Source organism: Oncorhynchus gorbuscha, linkage group LG06 (genome assembly GCF_021184085.1).
Source record: "Oncorhynchus gorbuscha isolate QuinsamMale2020 ecotype Even-year linkage group LG06, OgorEven_v1.0, whole genome shotgun sequence".
NCBI classification, from domain to species: Eukaryota; Metazoa; Chordata; class Actinopteri; order Salmoniformes; family Salmonidae; genus Oncorhynchus; species Oncorhynchus gorbuscha.
The window spans coordinates 83,216,917-83,241,836 of NC_060178.1; the positions used below are offsets into that span (position 1 = coordinate 83,216,917).

A 24,920-nucleotide genomic window follows, 5' to 3' on the forward strand; every position below is an offset into this window, starting at 1 on the left:
GAGTCATTAAAACACGTTTTTCAACCACTCCACAAATTTCTTGTTAAGAAACTATAATTTTGGCAAGTTTCTACTTTGTGCATGACACAGGTAATTTCTCCAACAATTGTTTACAGACACAGTGAATTAAGTGAAATAATCTATCACAATTCCAGTGGTCTGAAGTTTACACACACTAAGTTGACTGTGCCTTTAAACAGCTTGGAAAATTCCAGAAAATGTTATGGCTTTAGAAGCTTCTGATAGGCTAATTTACATTTTTAGTCAATTGGAGGTGTACCGGTGGATGTATTTCAAGGCCTACCTTCGAACTCAGTGCCTCTTTGCATACTCTTTGTCATACCGCTAATGAAGGAGACTCATTCTGTCTCCTAGAGATGAACATACTCTGGTGCGAAAAGTGCAAATCAATCCCAGAACAACAGCAAAGGACCTTGTGAAGATGCTGAAGGAAACCGGTACAAAAGTATCTATCCATAGTAAAACGAGTCCTATATCGACATATCCTGAAAGGCCGCTCAGCAAGAAAGAAGCCGCTGCTCCAAAACCGCCATTAAAAAAAGCCAGACTATGGTTTGCAACTGCACATGGGGACAAAGATGGTACTTTTTTAAGAAATGTCCTCTGGTCTGATGATACAAAAATAGAACTGTTTGGACATAATGACCAACGTTATGTTTGGAGAAAAAAGGGGGATGCTCGCAAGCCAAAGAACACCATCCCAACCGTGGAGCACAGGGGTGGCAGCATCATGTTGTGGGGGTGCTTTACTGCAGGAGGGACTGGTGCACTTCACAAAATCGATGGCATCGTGAGGCAGAAAAAATGTGGATATATTGAAGCAACATCTCAAGACATCAGTCAGGAGTAAAGCTTGGTCTTCCAAATGGACAATGACCCCCAAGCATACTTCCAAAGTTGTAGAAAATGGCTTAAGGACCACAGTCAAGGTATTGGAGTGGCCATCACAAAGCCCTGACCTCATCCTATAGAAAGTTTGTGGGCAGAGCTGAAAAAGCGTGTGCGAACAAGGAGGCCTACAAACCTGACTCAGTTACACCAGCTCTGTCAGGAGAACTGGGTCAAAATTCACCCAACTTATTGTGGGAAGCTTGTGGAAGGCTACCTGAAACATTTGACCCAAGTTAAACAATTTAAAGGCTTTGCTACTAAATACTAATTGATTGTATGTAAACTTCTGACCCACTGGGAATGTGATGAAAGAAATAAAAGCTTTAATAAATCATTCTCTCTACTATTATTCTGACATTTCACATTCTTAAAATAAAGTGGTGATCCTAACTGACCTAAAACAGGTATTTTTTTACTAGGATTAAATGTCAGGAATTGTGAAACTTAGTTTAAATGTATGTAAACTTCTGATTTCAACTGTAAGTGAAGTGTCTCCCTACAAGCTCATAATGTTCTTGTACAGCAGGGCATTGTGTGCTTGTTAAGGCCAGAAACAGCGGTGTTATGATTCTCGCTGCTCCTTGACAAAAGAACATCCACCAGAGAACAGGCAGTCACATGTTAGAAGCCATCATTGTGAACATAAACAAAAGGCTGCATGTACCTCCCACATTGGTGAAAAAATTATCTGTTGGATTTCTGTCAGGTATGACCGTCCGCTGGCTCTAAGGTATTGGTTTATTCACAAGGCACCGGAGTGTGTGCATGAATAGTGGCAGGTAGGGTTGTACTGCATTTGTATAGACTTTATATTTTATTTTATTTTTATAGAAACATGCTGCAATCCAGCTTTATAAATTTAAAAAAGAGATATACACTGTCATTGTTTTCTGCTTCCAATAAGTTGATGCAGATATCAAATAATTTGCCATAGAAAAGAATTGTGAAATAGAGTCAGACCACAAAATCAGTCTGAATGTGCACTACTACTACCAAAGAGTCATGTCAATGTGCTGGCCAGATCCTTGCAATGTCTGGATCCAATCAGCAATACCAGATAGGTATTTGTTTATGGACTACGTGGTATTGTTTTTATAAAACAGACAGTATCTGCTGAACTACTGTACTTGAATATAGTCTTTTTTTAAATTAATTTGAATATAGTCATCTGTATTTTACATGTGACCCAGAATACTGTATTAAATAAGCGAAAAGGTGAATTCCTTTTTATGCAGGTTTTTAATTTAAGGATTTGACATGCTTGTCTGATCCACATGTAATTTAACGGTACAGTACCGGCCACTGGTTGCAGTATACAACAATAAGTTACTGTATTTTTACTGCTGAATTACCTGTAATTTTAAGATGCACTACCAAAACCTGATTGCAGTGAAAATACAGTAAATATACAACAAGTTACTGTATTTTAAGTTTGTTTATTGCTGTAAAATGACAGTATGCTGCTGTATTTTGATTACTTGGGACTCAACTTCACATGGAATTTAAACTCCCAGCATCTTGTTTGCTAGCAACCTGACTTTTCAAAGAGCTGTATTTTAATTTAATCCAACATATATTTAAACACCTGCAGTTTGCTAAATGGTATTGGCACTTGGATGAGAACCCGGTGCTATGGTTAGATGACCTGAAAAGAGCTCTTTGGCAATGCACACCAGTGGTGGGTTTGGTATAAGGATGCCTACGCAGAAAATAACCCCATACATACTGTAAAGGTATCTTTGATATGGGGCTATTTTGCTTCCGCTGGTCCTGGGGGACCTTGTCAAGATCAACGCATCATAAACTTGACAGAGTACAGAGTACCAGGATGTTTTAGCCAAAAACCTGGTTGCCTCTGCCAGGAAGCTGAAACTTTGTCACAAGTGGATCTTCCAGCAAGACAACAATCCCAACCACACATCAAAATATGAATTAACCATAAAATCTAAATGTTGCAATGGTAATCTTGAATTAAACCCCATTGAAACACTGTGGAAAAAATTATGTTATGGAAAAATGGTCAAAGACCCCTCCCAATGTCTTCTCCAATCTCATAAAACAATTTAGAAAAAGGCTCAGTGCCATTATCCTCGGAAGGTGAGGTATTAAAAACAGAGGAGATAATGATTTTAACCCATCTTTTAGAAAAATGTTTTAAATAACTTGTTATACTAATACAATTTCTCAGAGAAAGATATGTTTAACAGAACTTATTTTTTTTTAAATGAGCATATAGCTCATCTTTATCAAGGGTGCCAATATTTTTGGACTTGACTGTTTTTTTGTAGATGAGTTTGCCTAGCAACCACCGCTCCCTCCATTTGGACTGATATCAAGTGATCAAAAAGCCTTGTAATTTCCTGTGTAGGCCTACCATATCAGTCACAGTTCAGAACACAGTGCTGCCTCATAGCTGCTTGGTGTCTCTTTTAATTACATATCCACCTGTGACATCAGAGCAGTCTGTCACAATCTCAGAGCCAATTCTTTTTGCAATAAAAACCTCTGTCAGAGGTGTGCACAATAGGTTTCCTTGAACTACTCCCAAAGCCAGAAATCTCTGCATTGGTGTTTGAAGAGAAAATCAAATTGGCCCTGAAGCGGGGAAAGCTGTCCAATCAGCTACCTGTGGCACACCTGGGGGGAGACAGGCATTCATAGACCTAGAGACACTGATTTAGTTGTCACTGGTATAGGATGTAATGAACAGCAGAGAATGTGTACTTTTGTAATAAATCAGCATTACTTACTAGTTCATTAGTGCTGGAGGGCTAACTACTCCCATTATCGTTACCTCAAAATTAACTTTTCAACCAAGGTCTGTGAAGTAAGCTGAAGAGGGCAGTTTGAGTTTCTGCGTTTGCATTCATGTTATAAGTGATTTTAATTGTCTTTACTTTTTTAAAGAGCGAGCCCTTCTCAATGCTGTAATTACTTTGATACTTAGAGTAAACAATGGATTGCTAATGCTTAGCAAACTAATCAACTATTTGAAATGGCAATGTACTGCCAATTAGTAGGGCTGTGACAAAACCAGAATCGCAATATTTTTTTCGAGGGCAAAAATGGAAACTCAAAGCAGGCCATAAATCTTTTGCTCCTTTACAATCCTGCTGTGTGTAGAATATTGTGTGCTATAGCTTGGGAAATAAATACATGTGACTGGATGACAACATGATGTTTGTTTGAAACATTCGGGCTGTTTTCCTAAGGAAGTTAAATCTGCTTCGTGTTGTTTCCTTGCCACAATACTAACAAGTACTGCGGTACTGGTATCATCCCGGCCCTACTTAATCCAGCAAATTAGAATGAATCTTTGCATTGTACTGTGTATTCTAAGAACTCTGAATAAATGGGCAATGATCAAGTTTGCCTGACGACACAACCATTGTAGGCATGATTGCCAACAACGACGACACTGGAGGTGAGGGCCCTGGCTGAGTGGTGCCAGGAAAATAACCTCTCATTCAACATCACAAAACAATGGAGCTGTTCATGGATTTCAGGAGACAGCAGAGAGAGCATGCCCCCATTCACATCTACGGGGCCGCAGTAGAGTTTGTGAAAAGCTTCAAGTTCCTCAGGGCCCCCGCACATTGACTCTGTACCAGTACACCCCCCCCCCTGTATACTGCTGCTCTTTAATTACTTGTTACTTTTACTTATATGTATTTTTTTTAACTGCATTGACTAATAACATTTAATTTGGTAATGACAAAGCGTAAACAAGTTTAGACATTTTTGCAACAACAAAAAGAAACAATTTGTATAAGTATTCAGACCCTTTACTCAACAATCACAGCATCAAGTCTTCTTGGGTATGACGCTACAGGCTTGGCACACCTGTATTTGGAGAGTTTCTCCCATTCTTCTCTGCAGAACCTCTCAATCTCTGTCAGGTGGGATGGGGAGAGTTGCTGCACAGCTATTTTTAGGTATCTCCAGAGATGTCAGGTTCAAGTCCGGGCTCTGGCTGAGCCACTCAAGGACATTCAGAGACTTGTCCCCAAGCCACTCCTGCGTTGTCTTTGCTGTTGTCCTGTTAGAAGGTTAACCTTCGCCACTGTCTGAGGTTCTGACCAGGTTTTCATCAAGGATCTCTATTTTGCTCCGTAAATTATTATTTTTCTCTCGATCCTGACTAGTCTCCCAGTCCCTGCCGCTGAAAAACATACCAACAGCATGATGCTGCCAACACCATGCTTCACCATAGGGAAAGTGTCCGGTTTCCTCCAGACGTGACACTTGGCATTCAGGCCAAATAGTTAAATCTTGGTTTCATCAGACCAGAGCATCTTGTTTTCTCATTGTCAGAGTCCTTTAGGTGCCTTTTGGCGAACTCCAAGCAGGCTGTCATGTGCCTTTTTCATTAAGGAGTGGCTTCCGTCTGTCCACTCTATCATAAAGGCCTAATTATTGGAGTGCTGCAGAGATGGATGTCCTTCTGGAAGTTTCTCCCATCTCCACGGAATTCTGGAGCTCTGTCAGTGACCATTGGGTTCTTGGTCACCTCCCTGTTCTTGGGAACCTTCAAGAAATGTTTTGGTACCCTTCCCCAGATCTGTGCCTCGACACAATTCTGTCTCGGAGCTCTACGGACAATTCCTTTGAACTCATGGCTTGGTTTTTGCTCTGACATGCACTGTCAACTGTGGACCTTTTCATATAGACAGGTGTGTGCCTTTCCAAATCATGTCCAATGAATTGCATTTACCAAAGGTGAAACATCTCAAGGATGATCAATGGAAACAGGATGTGCCTGAGCTCAATTTTGAGTCTCATAGCAAATGGTCTGAATACTTATGTAAATTAGGTATTTCTGTTTTATTTTTTTATATATTTGCAAATATGTTTAAAAAAAACATTTTGCTTTGTCATTATGGGAAAGCGTGTTTGAGGATTTTTTTATTTAATCCATTTTAGAATAAGGCTGTAACGTAACAAAATATGGAAAATGTGAAGGGGTCTGAATACTTTCCAATGCACTGTCATTCTTTTATTGTGGTGTTTTGTATTGTTAGATATACTGCACTGTTGGAGCTAGAAAAATGAGCATTTCACTGCAGCTGCGATTAACATCTGCAAATGTGTACGCGACCAATAACATTTGATTTTAATCTAGCAGTGTATCTAGCACAGATGTTGTTTACATTTTAATGGTGAATTACCCTCAGCAGGGTGCCATCCCACAAGGTACAAGCCTGTTGAATCAATCTTGTTTACATGTCATTTCAACGACAAAAAAATAAATGTGATGCTGAATGAATGTGAAAAACGGATTTTATATTTGCAAAAAGTCATCAACATAAAGGGTTTTGGGGAATTTGTCCCCCCCCCCAACTTTAAACCTAAATCCAATGCTTCAAATGGTTGTTGATTTCACATTTTTAAATCATGTTAGTTGACAACTCAATCTATGTAAATCAAAACTAGACATTGAACTGATGTCTTTGCCCAGTGGGATTAAAGTTTGTGATCATAATTAATTGGATTTCTGTGTGGTCCACTATTTACAGAAAATAGATTAATTAATCTATGAGCATTGAATTAACATGAAACTATTTACATAGAGCTTTTTCTAAGTTTCCTGATTTGACATTGCATTTTACAAGTAACCACTCAGTATAGGTAACCACTCTTAGCCCCTATACTTAATTCTCATCTCCATGTCTGTCTCTATTTCTGGTAGCTGATTGGGGGGTTCATCCTAGCCATCGGTATCTATGCGGAGGTCGAGCTGCAGCGCTACAAAACCCTGGAGGGGGTGTTCCTGGCCCCCGCGATCATCCTGATCGTCCTGGGGGTGGTGATGTTCATTGTCTCCTTCATCGGCGTGTTGGCCTCCCTCAGGGACAACCTGATGCTCCTCAAAGTGGTGAGTACTAGGCCCACACAATTAAATACAACACTGATATAGGCTTGAGGTTCACCACTCACCAGACCTGGGTCAAATGCATATCTCAAATATTTTAATGTATTTAATGTGCACTTGATTTACCTTGGGCTTTACCATTTTGGGACTAAATCATTGGTACCATTGTACCACTAAATTCTAGGACATGGACTGTGTATAGTCCTTGAAACATATTTCACGATTATAATTTCAGGTCTTCAGTGCTAAGGCCATGAGACAATGTAGCTCTTATGTCAATATGCAAAGTATGAGCGCTAAAACCATACATTTTACCTGAAATATATATTTTTATTTTATTTCACCTTTATTTAACCAGGTAGGCAAAGTTCTCATTTACAATTGCGACCTGGCCAAGATAAAGCAAAGCAGTTCGACACATACAACAACAGTTACACATGGAGTAAAACAAACATACAGTAGAAAAACAAGTCTATATACAATGTGAGCAAATAAGGTGAGATAAGGGAGGTAAAGGCAAAAAAGGCCATGGTGGAGAAGTAAATACAATATAGCAAGTAAAACACTGGAATGGTAGATTTGCAGTGGAAGAATGTGCAAAGTAGAGAGAAATAATGGTGCAAAGGAGCAAAATAAATAAATAAATACAGTAGGGGGAGAGGTAGTTGTTTGGGCTATGTACAGGTGCAGTAATCTGTGAGCTGCTCTGACAGCTGGTGCTTAAAGCTAGTGAGGGAGAAAAGTTTTTCCAGTTTCAGAGATTTTGTAGTTCGTTCCAGTCATTGGCAGCAGACAACTGGAAGGAGAGGCTGCCAAAGGAAGAATTGGTTTTGGGGGTGACCAGAGAGATAGACTTGCTGGAGCGCATGCTACAGGTGGGTGCTGCTATGGTGACCAGAGAGCTGAGATAAGGGGGGACCTAGCAGGGTCTTATAGATGACCTGGAGCCAGTGGGTTTGATGACGAGTATGAAGCGAGGGCTAGCCAACGAGAGCATACAGGTCGCAGTGGTGGGTAGTATATGGGGCTTTGGTGACAAAACGGATGGCACTGTGATAGACTGCATCCAATTTATTGAGTAGGATATTGGAGGCTATTTTGTAAATGACATCGCCGAAGTCGAGGATCGGTAGGATGGTCAGTTTTACAAGGGTATGTTCGGCAGCATGAGTGAAGGATGCTTTGTTGCGAAATAGGAAGCCAATTCTAGATTTAACTTTGGATTGGAGATGTTTGATGTGAGTCTGGCAGGAGAGTTTAGTCTAACCAGACACCTAGGTATTTGTAGTTGTATTGTAAGTATTGTATTGTAAGTATTGTAAGTCAGAACCATATTGTAAGTCAGAACCGTCCAGAGTAGTGATGTTGTACAGGCGGGCAGGTGCAGGCAGCGATCGGTTGAAGCGCATGCATTTAGATTTACTTGTATTTAAGAGCAATTGGAGGCCACGGAAGGAGAGTTGTATGGCATTGAAGCTCGTCTGGAGGGTTGTTAACAGTGTCCAAAGAAGGGCCAGAAGTATACAGAATGGTGTTGTCTGCGTAGAGGTGGATCAGTGACTCACCAGCATCAAGAGTGACATCATTGATGTATACAGAGAAGAGAGACTGTCCAAGAATTGAAACCTGAGGCACCCCCATAGACTGCCAGAGGCCTGGACAACAGGCCCTCCGATTTTGACACACTGAACTCTATCAGAGAAATAGTTGGTGAACCAGGCGAGACAATCATTTGAGAAACGAAGGCTATCAGTCTGCCGATGAGGATGTGGTGATTGAAAGAGTCGAAACCCTTGGCCAGATCAATGAATACGGCTGCACAGTATTGTTTCTTATCGATGGCGGTTAAGATATCGCTTAGGACCTTGAGCGTGGCTGAGGTGCACCCATGACCAGCTCTGAAACCAGATTGCATAGCGGAGAAGGTATGGTGGGATTCGAAATGGTCGGTAATCTGTTTGTTGACTTGGCTTTCGAAGACCTTAGAAAGGCAGGGTAGGATAGATATAGGTCTGTAGCAGTTTGGGCCATGAGTGTCCCCCCCCTTTGAAGAGAGGGATGACCGCAGCTGTATTCCAATCTTTGGGAATCTCAGATGACAAGAGAGGTTGAACAGGCTAGTAAATAGGGGTTGCAACAATTTCGGCAGATAATTTTAGAAAGAAAGGGTCCAGATTGTCTAGCCCGGCTGATTTTTTAGGGGTCCAGATTTAGCAGCTCTTTCGGAACATCAGCAGAAGGAGAAATGGGGAAGGCTTGGGCGAGTTGCTGTGGGGGGTGCAGTGCTGTTGACCGGGTTCGGGGTAGCCAGGTGGAGAGCATGGCCAGACGTAGAAAAATGCTCATTAAAATTCTCAATTCTAGTGGATTTATCGGTGGTGACGGTGTTTCCTATCCTCAGTGCAGTGGGCAGCTGGGAGGAGGTGTTATTATTCTCCATGGACTTTACAGTGTCCTAGAACTTTTTTGAGTTAGTGTTGCAGGAAGCAAATTTCTGCTTGAAAAAGCTAGCCTTGGCTTTTCTAACTGCCTGTGTATATTGATTTCTAGCTTCCCTGAAAAGTTGCATATCACGGGGGCTGTTCGATGATAATGCAGAACGCCATAGGATGTTTTTGTGTTGGTTAAGGGCAGTCATGTCTGGAGAGAACCAAGGGCTATATCTGTGCCTGGTTGTAAAATTGCTTGAATGGGGCATGCTTATTTAAGATGGTGAGGAAGGCATTTAAAAATAAAATGAAAACAGGCATGCTCTACTGATGGGATGATGTCAATATCCTTTTTAGCATAGCATCAGTTGGTTGGGTTTCAGCTTGATTTGTCTGCAAGGTCCAACATGGTCATTTAAGACACAATTACTAATGAAAGTTCACTATCTACATAAGTTTCATTGATGTATTAATTTGGCACAGTTTAGCCACCCGCATTGACAACATTTGAAATATGTAATCAGACTTTAGCAGGCCTTCGGACATTTTAGATATGAGACATTGCTCTGATGAATTAATGACTGGAATAATATTAATCACATTTTGAGATGTTTGCATCTACTTTTACGTAGATGTATTGGCTTGAGTTTGATTCCTTCTGAACGAATGAGAGATTTTTGTCTTCTAAAAGCAATAACTTTTTTTTTGCCTAAACAAATTCTGTGATTTTTATTTCACTTGGGAATACGTTTTCTTTTCTCCCCAATTTCGTAGTATCCAATTATTAGTAGTTACCATCTTGTCTCATCACTACAACTCCCATATGGGCTCGAGAGAGACGAAGGTCGAAAGTCATGCGACCTCCGAAACACAACCCACAACCCACATCCCACAACCCAGCTTCTTAACACAGCGCAAAAGCCAGCCGCACCAATGTGTCGGAGGAAACACTGCACCTGGCAACCTTGGTTAGCGTGCACTGCGCCCGGCCTGACCACAGGAGTCGCTGGTGAGCGATGAGACGAGTATATCACTACCGGCCAAACCCTCCCTAACCCGGACGATGCTAGGCCAATTGTCTTCGCCCCATGGACCTCCCAGTCGTGGCCGGCTGCGACAGAGCCTGGGCACGAACCCAGAGTCTCTGGTGGCACAGCTAGTGCTGCGATGCAAGTGCCCTAGACCACTGGGGAATGTTTATTTTTATTTTTATGGTACTGTGTGCAGAAACTACAATACAGGCATTTTTAAATTGCGCCTGATATTCAAAGACATTAGGCATACAATTGGTAACATCTTAGAACAGTGCCCATTTCATTTCATCATGCAATGATCAATATGTTTGTTTTTTGTGTATGAGGGCACCACAAGTGTCCCCTATTCATTATCAACATTTTTTTTGCCTTAGCTGAGCTGCTATCAAAATGGCAAAGAGCAGCAGCATTTAAGATGCTACAGCAAACCGGTGGTTTTGTTGTTCACAAGCTATGATCAAAGGAAAGCTAACCAGACAGATCCATTAAATGTTTTTTAAATAAATAAAAAGATTCTGTGTAATAACCTTGTAAATGTGATTTTTGTTTTTCAGTTTCTCTACACCCTGACAGTCTGTCTCATTCTGGAGCTCCTCGGTGGCATCCTGGCTCTGGTCTTCAGGCATCAGGTACCGTAAACCTATTACTTAGCCATTATTAAACTCATAATCATTGAGAGAAAGCCAATCTTTATATACACAAAAGGGACTCATGCCACCTCTTATTGGATACATTTACCTTGGCTTGTGCAAGTAGAAAGCTAACAAGTTTATGAAACAGTGTACGTTACAATAAGTCAACATAGTGGGACAAAATCAATTGTGTTATCAGGCAAGGATATTAACTGCTCTTTTCACCATTCTCTGGGTATTTCAGATTGACCCTTGTGGTTTCCATATAGGAATTTCCAATGTCTTGTGTCTGATATTCCATTCCCGTTATGTTTTGAAATTTGTGAAAAGATTTTTGGCCGGATAAAATTGACAAACTTGCAAAGAGGGAAAGATGTAGGAGGACTATTCATACCAAACTTTAAATTGTATTTCCAGTGTTAGCAGTTGTTATTCTTTAACACAGACCCCAAAGCAAAACAGGGGGAGGAAGAAGAGGATAAATCATAGATGTTATGCTGAGGGGTAGATGGTTGTTCCTTCCCTGTCCTCAGTGATCCTCTCCTCCAGTGAACAAAGGGACAGGATGTAGTTTATAACACAGCCCTAGCTTGTGGTTAGCCAATTAGAAGTCCTTGCAATAAAACTGGGCAAATGGCCAAATAACAAGTATCTTATTTCAGGCTCACTGTATAGACAAATTCCTCCCATGTCTCTGACCCATTGCTCATCAGTCCACTATTACAGAAATTATTACAGAAAAAACACTTCCCATTGATCGTTAGTATTTTATTGACTTCACGTCCTGTCTCGCATACTTTGTCTCTGCGTTGTGTATTTATCTTCAAAATATTCTTATACTCCCCCCTAGACCATTTAAAAATAAATATATATATATATTTTTAAAGAAATAATTATATATATAAAATTCTTTTTTTCCATTTTTTTCAGGAAAATGTTGGACATTTCACCTAGATATCCCTAATATGACAACTGTGGTGTACAACACAGAAGCTTATCAGGTTCTAATCATCTTACTATGCTTCTTTACCTGAGATTGGCCCCCGATGGCTAATCAATCAGTTCTTCATTCTCCAGGATCCTTTGTCATCAAAATGGACAACCTTGCAAATGAGTGACATGTATCCATCCTGATTTTCTCCTTGGACTTTTACTGCTGTTATGAGCAAAACTTGATAAGGACCTTTCCATTTTGGCCCTAATGTCTGTTACATCTTTTTTTACCATCACCCACTGTCCTGGTACTATGTCATGTCCCCCCTCCGGACTTATTCCCCACGCCTCTTTTACTTGTCTTTCTGCTTCCCCTACCTACTGCATTAGAGTTGTATGCAATAGTTAAGCATTGTGTCACTCATGAAGTGAACGTCTGCTTTTCTCAACTCTAACGTGCCTGGTAGTGACATGGGTCGACCTGTGACGACCTCAAACAGACTCATCCCTGTGGTTTCATTATGTGTTGCTCGTATACTACATAATAGCGTAGGCAATGCATCTGGCCATGCTATCCCTTCTTGATTTGAAATTCTCTTTCCAAACTCGATTTGTGTGTTCTACCTGCCTACTCGATTGAGAATGAGAATGAGACTGGCAACTATACTGCCCTTATATGTTCAGAAGACGAGCTACCTCCTGACACACTTTTCCTGTGAAATGAGTGCCTTGGTCGGAATCTAATTGTTCCGGAAATCCCCATCTGTGAATGATTTCTCCAAATCAGAATTTTAACGGTGTGTTGTGCAGTTCCTTTCTTAGTAGGGTAGGCTTCAACCCATCTTGAGAAACGACCAGCATATCTTCATGTCCTTTACATTTTGGCATTGTGATGTAATCAAGCTGGAGAGGGTCCTGGTGGGGTAGGTGCTTGTCGTGTCTGTACTTTCACTCGTCCCTTGGTGTTGTGTCCCATACAAATATTGCAATTCGCCATAACAGCCTCAGCCTCTTTCTGCACACCATGATTCCACTATTTGCTCACAAAACCATAAACTATCTTGTCCACACCAATGTGTCTCCAAAGAGTCGATCTGTCACCAAGTAGGGTAAGAGTGCATTTGGCGCTACACATCTCAGGTTGTATTTCCACACACCTTCTTGATTGAGTTTGCATCCTGCAGCCATCCTTTCCCAGACTTCATCTTTTGGTGCACTGCCTTGCATATCTCTAATGTGTTGCAATGTATCCAATGTGTATCTCAGTTTAGGAGACAGAGGTGTTCTCTTGGCAGCCGCTTTAGCAGCTCTGTCAGCAAAATCATTACCTTTACTCTCATCTGTAAAGAGTTTTCCATGTGCTTTAATTTTCAGATTTGCAACTTGTCCAGGTAACTGGAGAGCATTCAGTAGAGCCATCACCTCTAGTCCATTCTTCACAGGAGCTCCCAGTGATATCATGAATCCTGTTTTTCTATGATTTTTTTTTTAAATCATGGGTAACTCCAAACGCATACAGTGTGTGTGTTAGCTGTTTTTCCTTCAGCCTGTTTACACACTTCTGTCAAAGCCACCAATTCCACCAGCTGTGCTAATATTCCTGCAGGTAACATGCCTGTCACTTTCACATTGTCCATTGTAGTAACTGCCCAGCTTGCATTCCTCACACCCCCCTCCACAATGCTTGAACTGTCTGTGTATAAGATAAACTCAGGGTTTTCCAACAGATGACTCTTAATAAACCCATCAAAGAGCTGATCCAAAACGAACTCACAACAGTTGTTCAAGTAATGTGGTATCTGGAGGAAGCGTCAGAGTAGCTCGATTACATATTGTGCCACGTTTTATGATGCTGTTAGCAGCCTCCACTACTTTAGTAGCGGCCATGGCTTCTTTGCTAGCACCAGCATTGTCTTTGGGGACCCTGCTTCTCCTGGCCATTCCTCATAAGGACACGTTTTCTTTTCCGACGTTCTCGTTGCCAGTGACCAGAACATGTATGGCTCTGCATCCATCAGCCCCATTTTGCTCTTTGCCACCCACAGCTATAAACCTTTGTCTTCAAGGACACAATGTTCACAGTTGTTCAAAACAAGAGCTAATAACTGTAACCCATCATAAGGATGTAGATTGTGGAGTTTCTTATAACGCTTCAAATGGTCGCATGTGTTCCCATACCCATTTCTCGTGGATTTTTCAACATTTTTGACCATTCATCGAACTGTTTTGGAGATGCTGATTTGTGTGTGATTACTGTCACTAGAGGTTTGTCTTTGCTACCTTTTACAGCCTGTGTTCTGGTTGGACTAAGACATCGTTCGTCACTGCTGTCAGTATCTGTTGACTCATAGCTAGGCAGTGCTGACTAGATACTTGAAACCTGATCTGCCTTGTGCAATTCAGAGTGGGGGTAGATTGAGGGAACAAAGGGGTCCACTTGTTAGGGCCATGTCTGTTTTTGTTTGCCTTGCCTGTAATTGTTGAATTTCTTCTTCCAAGGTTTTGATCTGTTCACCAAGAGCTTTCAAACTGTCTTTATCTCCAATGTCCTGTCATGATTCTCCAGAAATAATTTCTCATCCTGTTTCCTTACTTTGACTAATACAGTTAAAGACCATCGTGTCTTTGTCAAGGAATTATGCATTCTCTGTATTTTCCCCCAAGCTTTTTGTATATCTGACATATTCCATCTTTTTCATCATTGACAGAATATTTTTCTCTTGCCTACACCTCTACTTTGAAATGGTTCTTCATATCACTAGACAGTGAATTTAAAATCTCTTTAATGCTTACATCAGGAGGAGCTGTGCTCTTTTTCAGAGTGGTTTTCTCACTTAACAATAGCATTATATTAACTTCAAAAGTTGTTTTAATATATATCTATGTTTATATATTTATTTGACTGCAAAATATGACCCCTTTTTAAGGACATCTTCTACAAACATTGTTTCTGTAGGGCTTGGCTACCCATAAAACCTATGTTCACTTCAAAAAGCTTGTTGAAAGCTTACAGTGGTACCTCCTTTAAAAGTTGTGAGCTTACACTGCGGGACTTAGAGGTACCTAGCATCACGGCTTCATTTGTTCCAGACCACCGCAAGGGGGAGTTAGAGCACTCATTATGCTTTTGGGTCCCAAGGTTTTTATATGACCAATCAAATTGCGTTGTTCCAATGACGAGTTTGACGGGAGCCATCCGTCGCTGGTGACTTTCTTCAGCAAAGATGGCTGACAAAACATTACGGTGGAACCAAATGTAAGTAATTATAACGTCATAACGAGTTAAGCAAAAAATGTACACTTGAGAGGAATATGTTGGTTAATGTAGAGACAAACGATTGCATATTTTTTGTTATAAAGTTAATTTACGAAAATGGCTATTTAGCAAGTTGGCTGACTAGCTAACATTAGCCAGCTATCTAGCTCATGTTATGACCTAAGTATGAAATTGTAATTTGTGGTGTTTGTTTTAGGGACGCCTGAGAACCAGGCTGTAAAGCATCTAGCTAGCTAAAGCACTTACTGCAGATTGAACAATTATGTAAGCTTGCCTTGCTTATATTTGTCATGCAATGCAGCTGAAGTAACATAGCTAGCTAACTATTTATTTGCTTATTGTGTAGTGGAGGATAAATATAACTGTATGCCTATGGATGTGTAGCTAGCTACAGTATGTAGCCGATCTGTGTATGGACCCTAACACTTTTGGTATGAATATTAGTTCAGAACCTATGAACCTCAGCTATCATAGTTGTTGTATTGACTTCAAGCATGATTAAGCTTTGATTTTTTTTATTCGAACACTGTCTGTCATCATAATCATAAGGAGGTGAAATGCAAAACTGACCTTGGATCATTAACTCTGGGACTACTACATCTCTCTCTGTATTTCAATGTAAAGCATCTCTTTTAATAATACTTCCTGTTGACCTGACCAAGTGACCCCTCAATGATGCTGTGCCCTCTGTGTCAGCCAGTTCAGATACGGGAGGGATTCAAGAACACAGCTGATATAACTTAGACGATTTATGGAGAAGGGGGAGAGGGACGAAGTGAAGGAGAGAGACTGTTATTGAGAAAATAGTTATTAAAAAGAGACAGTGTGGACCCCCTCCCCCTAAGTGGCTACAGAGTACTTTAGGCTGAAAAACTGTGACATGAGGACAAACAATAGAAGATAATATATTTATTAGACTTTTACATTACCAGATCAGAAATGAATATATAAATGCCACTTGAAGCTTGATGATGACTTGATCATTTGAATCAGTTGTGTAGTGCTAAGGCTACAGCTGGTGAGGTGTCAGGTTCGCCTCTGTACTTAAAGGGTGATTATTCCAACTCTCTGTGAAATGCTGCAGATCTGCCTGCAGACAAGTTAGGAACATATATCCCACATAAAATAGGTGGATAGAATTTGACAGGTCAAGGTAGCCTTCTTCCTCCAAACTGTGCAGCAAGTTGTAGTACAGACATGTCGCAGCACTCAAAACATCTCTTCATAAGCCGTCCACTCTAACAGAGAGAAATAAAAGGTTTTTGGGGGGAGAACCTGATCTCTGTGGTCTTACTCAATGAATAGTGAACACTGAGGTGGGTCCGAGGTTATAGAAATGCAAGTTGTGAGTGGTTACTGACTCTGTGACGCAGACACCAATCTGAGTGTACCTGAAACGTTTAAATATAGAGGGCTATGTGTCTCACCACTTGGTTATTGCAAGGCTAACCCCCAGGGAAATCATGACTTGGCAGCAACAGGGGCTTGATAGTCCAGTGAAAAATAGCTGAGTGTTAGTAAATCTGAAAATTAGCAGCTGACATCTTAAGGGTTTTAAATAAATGCATGTGAGACAGCTTCTATGTACAACAAGTCAGGAAGAGAGAAAAAGAACACAACAGTTTCATTACCTCTGGTTATGGACACTTTTTCCAGCAATAAAGCTTCCATGGCCTTCCTCGGACAGTGAACATACAATGAACATACATCTGGCAATATCTTTATTTCCGATACTTTGATCAGCTCGCACTCTGAAAGTCAAGAAAATATCTTATTTTTTGTAGCATGAAAACAATGACTGCGATATGACCGTTCAATCTAAAGCAGCAGATGTCATTTTCAGGATACGTTAATACAGCACAGAAAGCTTAACACCAGACTGGTATTGTGGTTGTTCATTAGGTGATGGGAAATATGCAATATGCATACAAAATAATATACTTACCTTCCTTGAAAATCCATCTATACTTCCAAAGATGACAATGTTGTATCTTGAAAAAAAAAGTTAAATGTTTAACCTATTAACCTGCTTCATTATTTATGTATTACCAGTTGATGAAGAACAACTCCAATTTCATTCATCATTGAAAATTTTGTCTACAAATAAGTAAGAATAAAAAAGTTTTTAACCTCTAGTGACACCCCATCCTGTGAACGGGACCGTTTTCATCTTACACTAATTAACATAACGCAACGGACATAAATCTTCTTAGAAAATATTCCTATTCATGAAAATCCCAAGTGAAATATATTGGAACACAGCTTAGCCTTTTGTTAATCACCCTGTCATCTCAGATTTTCAAAATATGCTTTACAGCCAATGCTAGACAAGCATTTGTGTAAGTTTATAATAGCCTAGCATAGCATTATGCCTTGCTAGCAGCAAGCAACCTTGTCGCAGAAATCAGAAAAGCAATCAAATTAAATCGTTTACCTTTGAACTTCGGATGTTTTCACTCACGAGACTCCCAGGTAGATAGCCAAAGTTCATTTTTTCCCAAAATATTATTTTTGTAGGCGAAACCGCTCCATTTGTTCTTCACGTTTGGCTGAGAAATCGCCCGGAAATTGCGGTCACCACCACACCGAATTTGTTTAAAATTAGCTCCATAATATCGACAGAAACATGGCAAACATTGTTTACAATCCACCCTCCAAAGTGTTTTTCTAATATCTATTCAATAATATATCCGTCGGGACAATTCCTTTTTCTCTAGGACCGATTGGAGTAATGGCTACCTCTGCACTTTACGCGAGAAACTCTCTCGGAGCCACCATGTGACCACTTACGCAATGTGCCTCCATATGGCTAGTCTTCAACAGAAATGCGTAAAACTATGTCACCATGCTGTAGACGCCTTGGGGAATATGTAGAAAGCGTAAGCTCGTTGATGGTACATTCACAGCCATATAGGGAGTCATTGGAACGCAGCACTTTCAAAACCTGGGGCACTTCCGGATTGGATTTTTCTCAGGCTTTTGCTTGCAACATCAGTTCTGTTATACTCACAGACAATATCTTTACAGTTTTGGAAATGTTAGAGTGCTTTCTATCAATAGCTGTCAATTATATGCATATGCGTTTGAAAACGGGAACGTTTTTTCCAAAAATGAAAATACTGCCCCCTAACACCAACAGGTTAATATTATTATATTATTATTATATTAAATAACTTCTTAGATTTGATGGAGACATTCTACATCTTAGTACTTTATCAATGTATGCTTTGTATCAATGTGGACGAGAGACTGGAGCAGAGTATTTTTGCCGAGCAATGCAACGAAGCTGGATCATTCTGGCAATGATACGTGTACCAGCTACACGCTGCAAAGACTCCCTAACTCTTTGCCATTGTACACGATGGCCCATTGCTTGGAGACTTCCTCTGACCATTCTAAAGCCCGCATGAGGCATCCTTGCCTCTCTGGGATATGTGGGACGGTAGCGTCCCACCTCGCCAACAGCCAGTGAAATTGCAGGGCGCCAAATTCAAAACAACAGAAATCCCATAATTAAAATTCCTCAAACATACAAGTACTTTACACAATTTTAAAGATAAACTTGGTGTAAATCCAGCCACAGTGTCTGATTTCAAAAAGGATTTACAACAAAAGCACACCAAACGATTATGTTAGGTCAGCACCTAGCCACAGAAAAAACACAGCCATTGTTCCAGCCAAAGAGAGGAAGGGCAAATCAATCCCAGAACAACAGCAAAGGACCTTGTGAAGATGCCGGAGGAAACGGGTACAAAAGTATATATATCCACAGTAAAACCAGTCCTATATCAACATAACCTGAAAGTCCACTCAGGAAGGAAAAAGCCACTGCTCAAAAACCGCCATAAAAAAAGCCAGACTATGGTTTGCAACTGCACATGGGGACAAATATCGTACTTTTGGGAGTCCTCTGGTCTGATGGAACAAAAATAGAACTGTTAGGCCATAATGACCATCATTACATTTGGAGGAAAAAGGGGGAGGCTTGCAAGCCGAAGAACATCATCCCATCCATGAAGCATGGGGGTGGCAGCATCATGTTGTGGATGGTGCTTTGCTGCAGGAGAGACTGGTGCACTTCACACAATAGATGTCATCATGAGGTAGGAAAATTACATGGATATATAGAAGCAGCATCTCTAGACATCAGTCAGGAAGATAAAGCATGGTCGCAAATGGGTCTTCGAAATGGACAAGGACCCCAAGCATACTTCCAAAAATGTGGCAAAATGTTCTATGGACAACAAAGTCAAGGTATTTGAGTGACCATCAGAAAAGCCTGACCTCAATCCTATAGGAAATGTGTGGGCAGAACTGAAAATGTGTTTGCGAGCAAGGAGGCCTACAGACCCAACTCAGTTACACCAGCTCTGTCAGGAGGAATGGGCCAAAATTCACCCAACTTATAGTGGGAAGCTTGTGGAAGGCTACCCAAAACATTTGACCCAAGTAAGACAATTTAAAGGCAATGCTACCAAATACTAATTGAGTGTATATAAACGTCTGACCCACTGGGAATTTGATGAAAGAAATAAAAGCTGAAATAAATCATTCTCTCAACTATTATTCTGACATTTCACACTCTTAAAATATTGTGGTGATCCTAATTTAAAACAGGGAATTAATACTTGGATTAAATGTCAGGAATGTGAATAACTGAGTTTAAATGTATTTGACTAAGGTGTATGTAAACTTCCGACTTCAACTGTATATTCTAGTCAGGTACGGGACTGGCAGTCACAAAAAGCAGAAATGGAGATAAAATTAATCACTAACCTTTGATCTTCATCACATGACACTCATAGGACTTCATGTTACACAATACATGTATGTTTTGTTCGATAAAGTTGATATTTATATCCAAAAATCTCAGTTTACATTGGCGTGTTATGTTCAGTAGTTCCAAAACATCTGGTGATTTTGCAGAGAGCCACATCAATTTACAGAAATACTCCTAATAAACATTGCTAAAATATACAAGTGTTATGCTTGGAATTTTAGATCCACTTCTTCTTAATGCAACCGCTGTGTCACATTTCCAAAAAACATTACGGAAAAAGCAAACCATGCAATAATCTGATTATGGCGCTCAGACACAAAAACAAGCCATGCAGATACCCGCCATGTTGTGGAGTCAACAGAAGTCAGAAATGGCATTAGAAATACTCACTTACCTTTGATGATCTTCATCAGAATGCACTCCCAGGAATCCCAGTTCCACAAATGTTTGTTTTGTTCGATAAAGTCCATCATATATGTCCAAATATCTCCTTTTTGTATGCGCGTTTAGTACACAAATCCAAACTCAGGAGGCCCCGGCAGGTCTAGGCGACAGTTCAGACAGAAAGCCATATTACAGTTCGTAGAAACATGTCAAACAAAGTATAGAATCAATCTTTAGGATGTTTTTATCATATCTTCAATGTTTCAATGTTTCTCAGGTTTTTGCCTGCCATATGAGTTCTGTTATACTCAGACATAATTCAAACAGTTTTAGAAATGTCAGAGTTTTCTATCCAAATCTACTAATTATATGCATATTCTAGCATTATATGCATATTCTAGCTTTTAGGCCTCAGTAGCAGGCAGTTTACTCTGGGCACCTTTTTATCCAAGCTACTCAATACTGCCCCCCCCTGTCCCAAAAGTTAATGGCCCTGACATTCTGGCCTAACCCTTCATCTGACATATCAGAATAGCATTCCCTGACAGACCATATTATGTTCTTTCATCCTTCTGTAAAAAAAGCTAACTGTTACACTGTCATGAAATATGATTATATATTGACTATGAAACAAATAGGACATGGCCTACTTAAGAGTTGCCATGAAAGAAAGTTAGATGAATTCCCCTGGAAATGGCAAGAACAGGCGTTCATAGCTAAATGCTTTTGGTTAGCTTTAGAATAATAATTGCATGATTTATCATTCTACTGGATGGATGGTAGAATGTTATGAACTGACACTGGAGGTAACTACTACCTATATAGAAGTTGGACGGAAGAACGGCCAGTGCTGCTTACCTGAGATGCCATCATCACACAGTCCTTCATAGTTGTCCGCTATGACTTCCTTTGTGTCGGAAGGAAAGGCTGAACGGTATTTGTTGTAGCCAAACTGACACTCAAAAAATGGCCAAAATGGAGGGTGGTTGAATGCGAGTTTTGTTTTCAAATACATTTTTTTGTTCTCAAAATATTTTTGAGGAATAAAATCCATAAAGTTTTGTGCTCCATTACAAAATATTTGATTGCAAAAAATGATTTCGCTTTCAGAACTATTTTATTTTGGATTGAAAATAAAGTTTTGCTCTCGGCAACAAACAAAAAAATGTACCTCCATAGCATATAACAATTTGCCTGTGAATAACCACACCTTCATACAAACTTGCTATGCAGAATTCTTGAGGCACAACCGAAAGTGCTGCCATATCCTGCCAGCACGCCCACAATCGAGAATGATGCGTGGAAGAGGGCGAGGAACGAGATGGGAGTAACAACAATTTGTTTCAAGTTGGGGAGGGGGGCTAATAGCTGAACAATAGACTATTCAACCTTTACTAAAGAATAGTCTAATAGGTGTGGAAAAAAAAACTATCACAGACCAGATTTGCCCTAACGACCAAGGAGTAGTTACAACACTGATTATGCTTTGGGTCCCAGTGTACTAATGTGTCTCTAACTGACAATGGGCAATATAAACCAAATAATAAACTGATAATTGTGTACGACTTCAAATGAAACAAGCAGGGAGCAGGTTTCGAACACTCAACCTTCTTGCCCGTAGTCCAGCGCGCTATTGACTGTGCACCAAAAGCCTGCTCAAGCCGCAGTGTCGATAGAGCGTGTCCTTGTGGTAGCTTGCTACTCAATGTAATAATGACTTTTCAAATAAGTTACCTTACACGTTATGTTTGCTGACAATTTGTTAGCTACGGTGTCCATACGAACCACAGCTAACATACCGGTACATACTGCTGTAATGATATGCTATCTCCCTAACGTTAGTAGTTATACATCAAACTTGCCAGTATATTTACTATAGGTTAACTACCCAACGTTTATTGACTTGATTATTCCCGTCATTCTTAGCTTAACTAAATGGTATCGTCGGTGTGCGTTCTCAATGGACATTCGGGTGCTTTCGTAAATTCGTTCTGGCTATCTACTCCGATTTCAGAGCACTCTCGTCTGAGTGTACCAGAACACAGAATAATGAGTTTACAAGCCCTCAACACTCATTGAATATGGCCGGTGTCAGTAAACGTCTGCAAAAAAGCGTAATTAAATTGTTTCCAGCAGCACAGTTAGTCACCAACGCTCTGGTTAACATGAAAACTGCCTAACCAGCTCTGCTAGGGCGAGTAAAATGGTCAGTGGTCTCATTTGTGTCTGGAAGTAGCTAGCCAACGTTAGCTTGGGTGATTGACTGCCGTTGTAAGGCCAGAACGCTGTATCTCCCTCATTTTTCAGAGTAAAAGCCTGAAACAATGCCTAAAGACTGGCCACGCGTAGAGGAAGCCATAGAGACCGTGAACTGGGTCCTAAGTCTTGTATGGTGGATAGGCTTTCAATGGAAAAACAGCCTTTTAAAGTAATAGTACTTCCTGGTTGGATTTTCCTCAGGTTTTTGCCCACCATATAATTTCTGTTATCCTCAGACATTTAACAATTTTGGAAACTTTAGTGTTTTCTATCCAAATCTACTAATTATATGCATATCCTATCTTCTGGGCCTGAGTAGCAGGTAGTTTAATTTGGGCACGCTTTTCATCCGAAATTCCGAATTCTGCCCCCTACCCTAGTGAAGTTAATCCATTTGTTAGGTTGTGCAGGGATTTTCAAACGTTTCTTGCCCAGGGACCCCTCCCAGGCAAACCAGCGACTCGGGGACCTTCCATCATATGTTAGCAAGAAAAATGCCATTTTGAAATTGTAATTAATCCTAATCCTAGTCCAATACAGATATGTTTCAAGTCTGAACATGATCCTGTCAAAAAGAGGTTACATGGCTATTTGTGTCTTGAGGAATTTGCTTATGCCAGGATTTAGGACAATAAAGTAGTTTTTATTGACAGGAGCAATATAGGGAGAGTTTCAAGTGTTGGTGCATTGAATTCCTTATTAAATGTATAAACAAAAATGTACTCAATTGTTTTAAAGCTCCCTACACTATCAATCCTACAGTCTTAATATATTTCACCCTCTTTTTCTTTTCCACCACCATAGACTGTGGACCTCTTAAACAAAAACATTCGTAAAGGAATAGTGAATTACTATGATGATCTGGATTTCAAAAACATCATGGACTTTGTTCAAAGAAAGGTAAGATTTCAGTTTGAAAAAAAATAATGGATATTCTTTTTTAACTGTTTGCCAGGTTTTGTGTCTGCGATTCTTTGTTTTTCATTGCTCTTGAACAAATGTAATTTGTGATTATTCACTTTGACATAATGGGAGGGGTTATGTCACAAAGGGAAAAGTGGTTTGTTGTAATTAGAAGGTTCCTACCGGCTGGGGGAGAGATGGATGCTGTCAATGCAGCATTGGAGTTCTCATTCTCACCCCTAAACTTGACAAAATCTGTTACAGAGAACCCATTTTCTCCAGCAATACTGCTTTTCCATAAGTTGTTACACAGGAGGACTACTGATGATATAAAGTAATCCGGATACTGTGAAAAAGTATTTGCCCCCCATCTAATTATTTTTTACTTTTACATTTTTTTTAATACTAAATGTTATCATATCTTAACCAAAACCTAATATTAGATAAAGAGAACCTGAGTGAACAAATAACACAACAATTACATACTTACTTTATAAAAAAAGTTGGGCAACACCCAATGCCCCTGTGTGTGAAAGTAATTGCCCCCTTACACTCTAACTGGTTGTGTCACCTTTAGCGGCAATAACTGCAACCAAATGCTTCCTGTAGTTGTTGATCAGTCTCTCACATCGTTGTGGAGGAATTTTGGCTCACTCTTGCATGAAGAACTACTTTAACTCAGCGACATTTGTGGATTTTCAAGCATGAACTGCTTGTTTCAAGTCCTGCCACAACATCTCAACTGGGATTAGGTCTGGACTTCAAATTTGTTGCTTTCTAGCCATTTATGTAGACTTAATTGTGTGTTTTACTCATCAAATTTTATTTGTCACATACACATGGTTAGCAGATGTTAATGCGAGTGTAGCGAAATGCTTGTGCTTCAAGTTCCGACAATGCAGTACTAACCAACGAGTAATCTAACCTATCAATTTCACAACAAATATATAATATAACAAATATTTTAATAGCACTCAAATGGATGCACACATCTCAAGCCTCTGATTTCTGGCTTGTATATTTGGCTTCTAGGTTTTGTGTGTTTTTAAAACTGACATTTAACACAGGCCAGTATTTGTTTGATGATCTCTAGAGTAGGCCTAGTGTTGCTTTGGCTTGGTTAGTTCTTACTCTGATAAATCTGAACTGGACTACTTGGTCTCTGTGGTGAACCATGAATTGGTAGAAAGTGCTTGTATGAGCTGCTGGAGGAAAGGTTACTTGCTAATCTCCCTAAGCACACACAAGATCTCTCTCCCTCATGTTCTTGTAACTCAATAATGTCAGTGCCACTGCAACTCAGTAGTTATATACTGAACAAAAATATTAATGCAACATGTAAAGTGTCCCATGTTTCATGAGCTGAAATAAAAGATCTCAGAAATGTTCCATCCGCACAAAAAGCTTATTTCTCTCAATTTTTGGGCAGAAATGTGTTTAAATCCCGGTTAGTGAGCATTTGTACTTTGCCGAGATAATCCATCCACCTGACAGGTGTGGCATAT

The 24,920-nt window shown here is 40.1% G+C and overlaps 1 protein-coding gene across 1 annotated transcript in view; it reads left to right on the forward strand.

Moving 5' to 3' along the window:
* Nucleotides 1-24,920, forward strand: part of tspan15 (tetraspanin 15) — a 47,165-nt gene that overhangs the window by 10,699 nt on the left and 11,546 nt on the right. The window contains exons 2-4 of the mRNA XM_046354296.1: nt 6,602-6,787; nt 10,802-10,876; nt 23,317-23,412. Coding sequence (XP_046210252.1) covers nt 6,602-6,787; nt 10,802-10,876; nt 23,317-23,412 — 357 coding nt within the window. The remainder of the gene's footprint in view (nt 1-6,601; nt 6,788-10,801; nt 10,877-23,316; nt 23,413-24,920) is intronic.